This window comes from Grammomys surdaster, unplaced genomic scaffold (assembly GCF_004785775.1).
Source record: "Grammomys surdaster isolate TR1022 unplaced genomic scaffold, NIH_TR_1.0 165, whole genome shotgun sequence".
In the NCBI taxonomy this organism is placed as follows: Eukaryota; Metazoa; Chordata; class Mammalia; order Rodentia; family Muridae; genus Grammomys; species Grammomys surdaster.
The window spans coordinates 11,952,874-11,965,591 of record NW_021604613.1 but is presented as its reverse complement, the minus strand read 5'-3'; the positions used below and the strand labels follow the sequence as shown (position 1 = coordinate 11,965,591).

General features: G+C 43.0%; 1 protein-coding gene across 1 annotated transcript in view; it reads right to left on the bottom strand.

The window, feature by feature from the left end:
- Positions 1-1,618: 1,618 nt before the first annotated feature.
- Aox1 (aldehyde oxidase 1) overlaps positions 1,619-12,718 on the bottom strand; it is a 72,984-nt gene continuing 61,884 nt past the window's right edge. The window contains exons 28-35 of the mRNA XM_028765575.1: positions 11,963-12,091; positions 11,284-11,358; positions 9,507-9,559; positions 8,470-8,584; positions 5,170-5,235; positions 3,371-3,559; positions 2,747-2,914; positions 1,619-1,899 (exon numbers count right to left, since the gene is read on the bottom strand). Of these exons, the coding sequence (XP_028621408.1) occupies positions 1,849-1,899; positions 2,747-2,914; positions 3,371-3,559; positions 5,170-5,235; positions 8,470-8,584; positions 9,507-9,559; positions 11,284-11,358; positions 11,963-12,091 (846 nt within the window). The 3' untranslated portion in view covers positions 1,619-1,848. The remainder of the gene's footprint in view (positions 1,900-2,746; positions 2,915-3,370; positions 3,560-5,169; positions 5,236-8,469; positions 8,585-9,506; positions 9,560-11,283; positions 11,359-11,962; positions 12,092-12,718) is intronic.

Here is a 12,718-nt window from a genome sequence, read left to right as displayed (position 1 = left end):
CAGGAATTGCCTCAGTCAAACTAGCTTGTAGGTGAGACTTTAGGGCATTCTCTTGATTGTTCATTGATGTAGAAGGGCCCAGACCACTGTGATAGCGCCATCCCTGGCCTGGGTTCCATAAGAAAGCAGTCCCAGCAAGCCATGGAGAGCAAGCCAGCAAGCAGCACCCCTCCATGGTTTCTGCCTCTAGTTCAACTTGAGTGCTTGCCCCTTACTGCCCTTAAAGAGCAACTGTGATCAGGACCTCTCCACCCCAGGTTGCTTTTCATCGTGATGTTTATCACAGTAAATGTGGCAGACCAGAGCAAAGTACATGGGTTCGGGTGGTTGCTGTGCATAAGTCACCGTCAATGGAAACCCTGTGTTACAGTCAGGCCCTCTGTCTTCTCAGTTCTTAGCAACCACCTATCCATCTCATCTTTGAGACACTGTCAAACTGGGACCTTTTGTATAGATGAACTCTATATGACCTCTTTGTGTATTTTCTTTCATCTACATAATGTTCTCAACACTCACATGTGCTGTAATGTGTATCCATACTTCATGCTTTTAAAGGACTGAATGAATTCACTTTTGTGAATGTACTGCATATTGTTTATTAAATGTTAGCTGTTGGTAGAACATTCTCCTACCTTTCAGGCACAGTGAACAACGCTCTGAGTATTTGTGTGTAGATGTTTCTGTGTAAATGTTTTAATAATCATATGCAAATTCTGCGTAACATTTTACCTGACCAACTGTTCCCCAGTGGCTGTACCATGCACACCTCTCCATGGAGAGGAACATTAGTTTCTCCATATCCTTCAAACACCATCCATTGTCCATGGTTTCAATGCCAGCTGTCACAGTGTATGTGAATGGTATCTCATGGCAACTCTGACCTACATTTCTCAAGGAAAAACAAGGTTGAGCATCTCCTCATGTGCTGATTGACCATTTAAATGTCTGTCTATTCACTTCATTGTCCATTAAAAAAAACCCCATGAATAGTCATTTGTTCTTTTAAGTTATAAATGTTCTGAACATAAGACTTTTGCCATATATTTGCAAATATTTTCTATTCTCTCTCTCTCTCTCTCTCTCTCTCTCTCTCTCTCTCTCCTCCCTCCCTCCCTCTCTCCCTCCCTCCCTCCCTCTCTCTTTTTTCCTGTGCTAGAAGTCCAAGAGCCTTGCATACATCAGACAAGAAATTTACCACCATCTATATCTTTAAACCTTATTTGTTGGGACAGGGTCTTGTTCCATGGCCCAGGCTGACCCTGGACTCAGACCCTCCTGTGTTACCCTCCTGAGCAGTGGCTGCAGTTGCCACCTTTGTAGTTTTGATGATGTTCATCAGTCTGTCTCCTCCTGACCCCTACGGTCCCAGAGACTCTTTAGATATGGGGCCTGTATCTGTTCTGATAAGAAAAGAGGGATGGATGATGACTCTCAGGGACAAATGAAAACACTGAATTTACAGTTTACAACAGGAAAAAAATTACCTATGTAAACCTTCATTTGTTACATAGTGTAACTTCTGCTGGTATATACAAACTAAAAGTGAACCACAGACGAATTGCCATATAGTCCAGTTAGCTTGACAGCTCCAAGGGACAGAATAATGAATTAAACCATCTCAGAGCAAATGATTTAATATTTGTGCCCTTTAATATATGATTTATAATTGCTCAGGTGTATCTGGAGTATCCTCAAGAGAAACTTTGGAATCGGCTTCATGTAAAGCAGTGCTGTGGACGATTCTAGACTGTGAAATTCTGGCTTTCATATTTAGCATCTTAGAGCAGAGAGACCGGGAGGTGCGTTCTGTAGCTGTTGAGCCAATCCCTCCAGAGGATCATGTTTGACTCACACAGGTATGTTCCAGGGAACATAGGATCCAGGTTCATCTCTTGGAATCTGGAAGGAAAAAACAAATCTGGATGCTTATAACTTAGAAAAATGTTTGTGAATTAGGTTAAAAAAAATAACAGAAGATAACGAAGGTGGAAGCACCACAGGCAACTGGGCCAATGAGAGGTCAGAGAATAACATCATGTGATGTACACAGGTGTCCTGGATCTGGGAGGGACATGGAGAGTTTCAATTCCACCTGGAGAGACTAAGGGACAGCGGAGCCAGTGTCTGTTTCTCCAGTGTGAGACAGAGGGCATTGTGCACAGCATGCAAGGAAGAGCACAGGAGGGTCACACATAAGAGAAGGAAACCAATCTTGTAGCCACAGTAGGGTCCCTGCTGAGCACACACTCCAGATTTCTGTGCTTTTATGTATCAGTATGATGTGTAATTTTTGGTTATGCTCAGGAGGGACCCTATTGTGGGAGGGACCTTTCCATCACACTTTCCCAGCGCCTGCCGTGTGACAATGGACATGGGGTGTAACACAATGGCCTTTATTCTCAGCTTGGTATCCCAGGTTCAGGACACAGCCCCTGGCCTCCTAGCCTGATTCAGATATCCTTGAAAAGGCTCAGAACAAGGGGAAACATAAGACTGAGAGAGCGAACCTTCTGTGCCCCTCAAGTGATAAGGAGATGAGCACACCAGAGACCAAGCAAGGCCAGGCTGAAGAAAAGACAGCCAAGCTCAAGAGCCATTCTGTGCCACTCACATGCCCTACAGAGTTCCTGTCATCTTTTCTTCCATGGAAAAACCGCAGTAATGGGTTAAAGAAACTTGGCCATAAAGCCAAGGGGACAGAAATGAAGAATTTTTTGTGTTATTTTCCCTCTTGGGTGTAGCATACCATTTTTGTGAACTTATCTTCACAGGCCATTCTGATTTTCTCTGGAGTCAGAGGACTACTGAGCTTCCATGGTCCAGAGACGCCTCTCTCCTGCCGCGCTGCCCTCACTGCATCATGGATGGCGAAGAATACTGAACATCCCAGGAACACCCCAGACTCCCCCAGGCCCTGGAGAGAAATGAGCCATGTAGATTATGGCACAAACTGCCCCTCCCTGTCTGAATATATGTGTATATGTACACACAGTACGTATTAATTATATACAAACATAACCTACAGACTGCCATAAGTAGATTGTTATTGAAAAAAAAATAATTTAACCACTGATCTTGATATTCTCATATTTAGGATTCTAGATCAAGAAAATGATTCCAAATGGAGCGATCACATATAAGCATGACGATAATTATTGTATTTAAGAAGTCAAATGCAGTCTGATAGTTTATGTTAGGCCCCAAGACTGGGAATAGCTGAAGCATTTTACCATGTTGCTATTTTATAATTAGAATGGTTAATAAAGAGTCTTCCGTAATCACCATAAAAACACCAAACCCCCAAGCAGACCGATGTCTCTCCACCCTGTTGACATCAAGTGAGCACGGACTTAGACAGAGTACAGCTTACCTTAGATGAATACAGGGTGTTTGACTGTTCAGATGGGGGCAGAAAAGAAATGTGCACCTCTGTGGGAATGTCACAGATGGCAGGAATCTTGTACTGGTTTGGACCACGACTGTACAGAGTGCCCTGAGGAGAGTAATTCAGCTCCTCTATTGTGTAAAGCCCCATTCCTTGAATAAATGCACCTTCAACCTGAGAGAAGAGGAGGCAAAACAGCCAGGAGCATTTCAACAGCATGCTGTTTGTCTGATCTTTGAGATACAGTTTGAGGGGTCTTCCAGGGTGTCTTTAAGAGTGTCCCCAGAAGTCCACCTAGAAACATTTCTATATATCCCATTCAGTGCTAAATTCCAATGTAAAGGACATGGGTTTTAGTTTTGGTTTAGCTATTGAAATGATAACTCCAGATGACTCCTCACAGGGCCTATCCACATACCTTCATTCTTTCAACCAGTGAGGCAACAAAACCCTTCTCTAGCTGACGTTGAAGAGACCCAGCATAGTAAGGAAAGGGTCTCAGGACTGGGGAGCCCCACCATCTCACCGTACACAAGAGTTCATAAGCTTTCATCTCTAGGCTCATTTATACCCTGTAACATGAAGGGTTTCAGCTATGTGTTCTCTAAGCCTTCTCTACGGCTTTGAAATGTCCAAGTTCCCAGACATAGGAACCAAAAGTACCCGGGATGGCTCGTGATGTTTGATAAATCATGTTTGTATGCCACACAATCTTCCAGGTTATGTCACCTCCAACCACTAAGCTAAAATCTTGTTTTTGTCAAACCTCTGTCAACCTCTTCCCTTCTCTTCCCCCAGCTCCATGTCTGGCTCACATATCTTTATTTAGGTTGATTCCCTCGACTCTTCTTCTAACTGAGCATCTTTGTTCATTCTAGTCTACCTACCTGGTCTATACTAAATTCTTCTAATTCTGCCCCCCCCCCGTGTGTGTGTGTGTGTGTGTGTGTGTGTGTGTGTAGATGCCAAGTATGCATGTGCATTGTGTATGTATGTGCACATTTCTGTATATGTGTGTGGAGGCCAGAGATTAATGTCCAGTGTCTTCATGCACTGCCCTCTATTTATTTGAGACAAGGTCTCTCACTGAACCTGGAGCTCACTGATTCCACAAGTTGAGTTCTAGCAAGTTTCAGGAATGAATCTGTCTCTGTCCTGTCCTGGTGATGAGATTACAGAAGTGTGCTGTTATACTTGGCTTTGTGGATTTGACCTCAGATGCCCAGGTAAACACTAGCTACTGCGTCATCTCTCTAGTCCCTGAATCTGGCTTCTGTGGTTCTACGTTAGCCATTTTCCCATTCCCAATTATATGCCACAACTGGAGAGATGCTACAGGGTGCTGTAACTGGATGGTAGCGGGCTGGATCACCCACAGGTGTGAGTACAGAAGCATGTGAAGACTATGAGTGTCCCATGCCTGCCAGCAAATCAAACGTTAAGGTAGAACCCCTACTGTATTTGTTTATTTATTTGAGGCTCAGTTTTAGTGCCGTCTCCTTTGTCTCCCTCAGGCTTCAGGTCCACTGACCGCTTCTAGGTTTGGTCTTGCTTTTCTCAAGCTCTCCAATCAGATTATATACATTTTTCAAAACTACCCCAAGCACTGTTTCTTCTCTTTTTGTAAATGTTAAGAAGACTGAGTTCTGCAGCTGGTCTAAAGAGAAAGATTTTGAGTAAAGGGGCAGAAGAATCAGGTGACCAGCAAGTGGATGTTTCCTCTTCAGACCTCACAGCTGTTTCTGCCTCACAAACAGGAAACAAAGCAAAATAGTTACACATACCTGGCCTATGTCAAGGGCTGGGTTTATGCTGTGGCCAACATCCATCACGATGTCTGTTCTGATAGTCTAGTAAAAAAAAAAATCCATCTTAATATAGATAACTCACAGAGAAGTTGAGAAATATATCTTGCCTGGGTTTAGATAAAGTCTTTCTTTGGACCATGTTATTTCATGATAAAGAAGAAATAAAAATTTTATTATGTGACAAAGTTTATTACCTAAAAAGAATTTTTTTTTGAGATAGGGTCTCATGTAGCCCAGGTTGGCTCTGAATGTAATATGTAGCTAAGAGTAACCATTAGCTTTTGAGTCTCCTGTCTCTACTCCTCCACTGATTAAAGACATAGTCCACCATGCCTGGCTTATATAGTATTGAGAACTGAACTCAGGGCCCTCAGGGATCCTAGGCAAACAGCCACTAATTGAGCTCCATTCCTAGCCCCTATTCTGAATTTCTTTTTTAAAATTTATTCTATTTTATGTGGATGAGTGTTTGTCTACATGTATTCATGGGGCTTTCTCTGCATGTCTGGTGCCCACAGAGGCCAGAAGAGTGTCATATCATTTGAAACCAGAGTCACAGATGGTTGTAGGCCATGCTGTATGTACTAGGAACTGAACTTGGGTCATCTGCAAGTGCCCTTAACCACAAAGCCATGTCTCCACCCCCCACACAAATACTCTTAACCAGATTAAGCACTTTGTTTTCTTTGGAAAGAATAGAATAAAACATTCATTTGCTTTTGATTAGCTTCAAGCTGTGTTATGTAAGAGACTAAATTTAATCTACCACAACAAACAGTGAAATAGCAAGAGCCAGTATCTTTGGCCTTCAAAACCCTTGTTGCAAAACCCTATGGCTACTTTCCAAGCTAATACACAGAATTTACCCAGCTCAGTGACATTTACTGAAACACAGAGTTCAAGAAGTGTCAGCAAAACAAGTGTCTAAACTGTTGTCCATTGCAATAGAGCTTTCATTTGGGGGGTGGGGAAAGAATAAATCTTCCTTTATGATTTGCTTTCCAATAACCTAAAAACGCAGAGAGGAGAAGGCTCTACCTGGATGTTGGTAACACCTCCATCCTCCAACGAATCTATGGATTCTTTGGTATGAATGGTGGTGTCTAAAGTCTAACGTTAGTGAAGGTTCTACTTTCAAAGACATGGGCTTATGGCTCTCTGTCACTGTCTTCTGATAGACAGGACTGGAGAGTGGGTCTGGGTTGTGTGGCAGCTTTCTTCCATGAGGACACTTAATGAACTCATCCATAGTGACAGCCTGGGCCTTTACCTCCCACCAATCTCTGTCAGGACCAGTCATTGTGGCCACTAGGCTATAGCACAGACAATGGCACCTTGGAATAAGGTTAGGAAGGACTGTGACTTCTGTCTGCTCTCACACACGTTTGTATTTTCAACTTTCTTGGGGAAATCAGATACTCTCTCCTCAGGACACAAAGTATCCTTAGGTCATCAAGGAAAAGAAGCAATTCGCTAACAGCCATGGAGAAAACACAGTTCTCATTACGGATGATGTGGTGCAGCTGAGACCAGATTCTCTAGCCCTCGCCTTGAGATGACTGTAGCCCCCACCACATACCTGGCCATAGCCTCATGAGAAATCTCCAGCTAGATAAGCCATGCTGGCCTAGATGCTTGGTCTTCACAGAGGTGGTGTGAGCCAATAAATATTAATTGTTTTCAGATGTTAATTGGGGGGATGAAGGGACTCTGGACAGCTCCACTGTGGCAAACATGGCTCTGGCAGGCCTTGCCCTTCTCTCCCACTCCCTCAGCCTTGCTAAAAACCCTTAGATGACACTCCTGAAGCTAGCCACCAAGGTTTATTCCCCTATTTGGTCACTTTCTCTTCCTTAGGCTGACTACCGTGGTCCAGCTATCAAAGTATTAAAGTCCAGCAATCAAAAGCCCCCATTTGGCTCACCTAATTAACATGCCAAATCAAAACACACTACTACATCCTAGCCCATTCTAACACAGTCCCCCCCCCCCCGCCCTTTTCTCTTCTTAAAAGTTACACCTGCAAGGTCACTGGCTGCTGTTTTTCTGACTGAGTCAGAAAGCAGCTACTTTAACTTTTCTTCCTTGCTTAATCAAGGATTTCTCTGTGAAAACAGGTGTTTGGATGTAGTTTGAGCCTAATCTGGGGTCCTTGTATCAAAAAAACATTTATTGGCCAAGAAAAATCCAATTATACTAAGACAAACAGCAACAAAACCTTGAACCAATACCAGGTCAATTGTTACTGTTTTAAGCTTTAACAAAGCACAAGAAAATCTAAACAGTTATGTTTCCACCAACTTTTTGTTTGAGGGAAAAGGGACTCAGGAATTAGTTAGCATGAGAGAACTCTCAGCATAGACTAGGACAGCTACTCTAACCCAAATCATGCTTGGAGTTGTTAGTCCTTTTCCTCAGTTCTAAGTTCCTCCAAGAGATACAATCTGAGTAAGAATCCAGACAAACTAGATATTCCAGTAGGGAGGGTCAATAAAGGTATATATAATTTCAAAGATAAGGCTGACTATACTTTAAAAAAATCATATGCTGAGAACATACTCATTGAAAAATTATGCATGATAACTGCCTAAGAATATAGACACAAAAGGAATTTAGAACTATCAAAAGCTGTAGCTTGCTTCCAGGTAGGTTTCAGAGCAGATGGGCACTATGTTAGTAGCTTGGTCACCTGACACTTGTAAAGGCCACTGCAATCCCATTTGATGTATCTGTGAATATTTACTGTATAATGACCAATGAGTTAATTTCTTTGCCATTGAGGCCAGGTACAGTAAAGAAGCTGAATCCTTGAAGCTGGTGTGCATGTGTGTTCACAACTGTGACTCGACAGTCCCCCTTAAAGAATAGGATGGCACTTCAGCTATTTAAGGAGAGGGCCCTGGTTGGCCACCGTCTGTCCTGAGGTGGTCCTTGGTACTAGTTAGCAAGCTCTGTATACTTGTGGTGTCCTTCAAGAACATCACACTAAGATACTTCTCATAAGAGGTCAGGATTGCTAGTTGCTATAAAAGCCTACACGGAAGCCCCTTTCAGGTGTTTTGAAGTGGTTTCTTTCCTATTTTCAGCTAAAAGTGGGGAAAAAAACACACAAGTAGAAGGATTACTGTTTCCCATGGAAGGCAATTGATGAGAAATCACACTTAGGGCAAAATGTGTTGCTGTTGTCATACGCCCAGTTTCCTTCCTGTAGGCACCATGTGTGGAGTTTAAGCATCTCACAAGGACAGTCAGAAGACACTTCCCGGTGGAACTGACCTTGTGGTTCCCTGTCAGGCAGTCTATTTCAACCTCTGAGCAGGCAGCTCCAAACACAAAGTATTCGAAAGGATGGCCTTCCCCCTTTTCCCAGTTTATATTCGACTCGTAACCCCTGAAAGAAACAGCAGAAGGGCTGAGGAGCGCTGCTTAGTAAACTGATCAAATCCCAGTCACAATGACGACAAAACCAGACAATGGGAGCTGTGCTAGTCAGAAGCATACATGTGTACAGGGATACACCAGCACGTAACACGTGTTCAAAAATGTGTCCAGTAAACACAGCTTGTTCACTTTGACCTGAGTGGTTAAAAACTCCTACTTATCCTTGAGTGGCGAAACTTACTCCTGAGGTTAGTTTCGGACTTTTATGATTATCCTGTTGCTGTTAGCAGATATTGGATTATGTCATTATATAATTATCAGATTGGAGGATTCAACCTGCATCGTATGCCAAACACGGTTTTAAATGGGGTTTATCTGCCTGCTTTCTCTCTCTGGCTCAGTAAGCACTCTCCGTGAAAACATTTAACAAATGCTTTCCTAGAGGTTGTGGTTCGCAGGGCTCCACAGTCTGTCTCTGTCTGTCTCTGTCTCTGTCTCTGTCTCTCTCTCTCTCTCTCTCTCTCTTTCTCTCTCTCTGTTTCTCTCTGTTTCTCTGCAATCCAGGGGGTACCTATCTTATTTTTTTGGCTTAATTTCAACCTGAAACTCAACCCCTACTGTTGTTTCTTAACTTTAGGAATAAATGACATTGTCAACAAAAGGCCCCTGCTATGGATTCCAAGCACAAATTCCCAGAAAGCCTCAACATGGCCACAATATGACCCGAATCAGCTTTCACACATGAACTATTTTCCCCAGGAAAGGTCTTTCTGGGGACCTGGATTAACTAGAGGATAAAAGTTCATTTTAAAACCAGGCTAATTGAGGGTAACGAGGCATTTTGGGAGACAAAATTGCAAATAGAACTGAAAATTTTCTTCCAGCTCCTGCTTGCTATTTTCCATGACATATGATTGAAGGGGCATTTTTACCTGAAATACCCAATAGCTGAGAGACTGATGCTCTGGTCAAAAGCAGTCTGGGCCTGTGGGAACCAACAGAACATGGTATGATGAGGACTTCTGAGAGAACTGCTGAGAAGTTTAGTTCTATCTGTAGTACGCGTTAAGTAAAGCAACAATGATGAAGGCCCAAGATGGACCATCGTCTGTCCTCAGGCTCCACCTACAGAAGCATCCATGGCTTGCTGTGTGGAGTAGTGGCATTTACTCAGTGCACACAGTTGTAATAAATGTCTGCCATGCTATGTTATGCTCATAACCTGAACTATAATGGCCACCATGTCCTGCTTATGAAGAGATCCATTCGGTTATCTGGAAGGACTTGGGCTATTAACATAGCCAGTTTTTTGAAATAATGGTTGAATGTTTAATTTATATTGTGTATCCATAACAGTTTCAGTTGAGAGCAGTGATTTTACTAAATTGTACCAATGACATCAAATGGTCTCTTGTTTCTGCAAGCACATATGGCTGACTACTAAACAGAAAAACAAAGGTCTCAAGTCTAAGAGAATGGTGGAAGGCTCAACATTATAGCAGAGGTGGGCTATCTGTCATGCAATGGATGACGACATAGGGTGCTCCTGAATTATATATATCTGGATGCTAATGTTGTCAAGACAGCCATTCTCAACCTTTCTCCGTTCAAGCAACACTAGGCAGGGGAAAGACAAAGATGCCAAGAACAGATTGTAAAGTTTCATATTCCGCTTATTATTATTTACATCATGAGCCTTTATAAAATAGCAGGAGCTTTTGGGTGAGAAAAGGATGGCTGAATTGTGCCACCAGAATTCTAAGCATGCATGCTCACACTGAGGAAGCTCAGCACGGGAATCTTTCCAAGCAGAACTCTACATAACACATTGCCAAACCTATGTTTTGATATTGCATAACTAATAATCTCGAGTGGTCAGCATGACAGCTGTGCCAGGGTTGTATGATATGTTCCATATCATCTAACACTTAATAACCTGACATTTTGAAAAGTTAGCAAGTTGATGTTAGAATGTGTGTCTTTTCTTCTAACTAGACTGCCAGTGTATCAGAAGAAGCAGTTCTTATTTCTGGTCTACTGGGTATCTATGATTTGTGTAGATCATAACCCATGGCTTGCTTTCCTGTTTGATTTTTATGTTTTATCTTTATGTGTATGAGTGGTTTCGCCTGAAGGTATGTCTGTGCCTTATGTATGCTCGTGCAGTGCCTGCAGAGGATGGAAAAGGGCATCAGATCCCTTGGAACTAGAGTTAGAGACAGTTCTGAGCTGCCATGTGGGTGTTGGGAATTGAACCCAGATCTTTTGGAAGAGCAACATGGAGTCCTCTTAATCTCTGAGCCACGTCTCCAGCCTCTGGTTTTCCACCTCTAGATGAGTGTCTACGTGAGTATTACAAAATGATCCCAGCACTGTTTTTCTATTTTAGGAACAGTGAATGCAAAGGAAAAGAACAAATAGCTGTTATCCAGAAAGCACCTAGGTTCCACAGGATGAATCATTCATAAATTGTAGCTTAAGGCAGGAGTTGTAGCACGCACACCATCTTTCTTTGTAAAAGAAACATTCGTGGGCACACTACTCCCCCACTGCATGTGGATCCCTGCATGCCATGGGCAGTGGGGCCTCTTAGGCAATGACGGTGTCTTTGAATTGCCCTTTCCACAAACATAATTCACACACACATCTGCCCTTCTTCTGCATCTTGTTAGTTTCTATGATAAAACATAGATAGCCAATGAGTCTCACCCAATCCTTCCAAGTTCCCTGAGGATTCTTGCTGATGATGGGTTCAAGGCGTTTTAGGAGGGTCTGGCAAGCATCCTGTAAATGATTTTAAGTTAAAATTCTAATAATTTAATGAAAAACATCAATGTTAGAACAACACTGTATAGCATCCCACAGAGTTATCTTGGAAGTATATAGGAACACAGAGACATAGGGTGGTATCAAGGCAGTAGAGGATGACATGAAAGGCTGCATGCAAAGATGTCAGTGTATGTGAGCCTGTCAGACATGTACTGGTCTGAAAGACAATTGCCTCACACACTACCCTAGGTCAAGATCAAGACTTAACAGAAGGACCATTAGGAACCACCAACCACTGGTTGTAAAGTATTAATTTTCTGGGCACATTTAAGGTTTCAAGAAGCCAGAGTGACATCAATGGAGAGAGCATCTTCTGAAGTCCCTGGCGAGAGGTAGGTGGCTGACTGAACACAGAAGGAGGAGGATATTGGGGAATAGGGGGTGGAATTACAAGGACTTGCTGCCCAACTGCTGAGTGCTATGTCATCTGCTGAGTCTGTGCCCTGCCCTGCCCTGGATGGAGGAGATGCTAAGAGATGAATGACTCTTCTGTTCTGATATCCAGCTGTGAACTTGACCTGGAAGGGTTAATGAATGATGTCATTGCAGAGAGTTCTACCTTTACTGCCAATCCATTGAGATCTGCCACCACAGATCCTCCAGAGGCATTTGTGTTGGGGACGGTTTCTGTGCTTGTCCCACGCAGGTGGACACTGGACATCGGCATCCTTAATTCCCGGCTGACCACCTAGAATTTTAAACACAGTTTCATTTCAAACACTTTGATTAGTTGCTGCACATGCCTGACTGGCATAGCATGTGTGTGCAGCCTTCATACACATGACAGGGATGAAGGAGCAGAACCACAAATTCCTTCGGGTATAAAATTTCCTTTCTTAAAATCCTGGTAGCTAGACTCCAGGTTTTAAACACATTTCCTTTTCCTTTGATTATGCTCATGTGAAATAACATCAGTAAAAGGCAGTAAACCTTCAGGCTGGTGCAAGGGGAAAGCTTCATCAAGTCTCTGTACTAATGAAATCAATGCCGTTGAGCTTTGCAGAATTCTAGCAAAGTAGACACCACTTTAACAGAGGCTGCATGGTTTCTATGCACAGTTCTGGACACACTGCAGGACCAGAGCACCTCTCAGGAAGGACATGGCCCTCAGTAACACAAGCATCATTAGAGGACAGAATGGTGCTGGGGCTGGGAGCCAGCACGGGACTCAGAGGTTTCTTTAGTCTATCATTTTAGTACTGGAGACATTTTAGTTGATTCAAAATTCACCTCTTTCTAGATAGTAGTATGCTTGGTAGAGTTTTTCCACAGCTTGCCCAAGGACACAGGCATTCTGAGCCCTTCCAAAATGGGT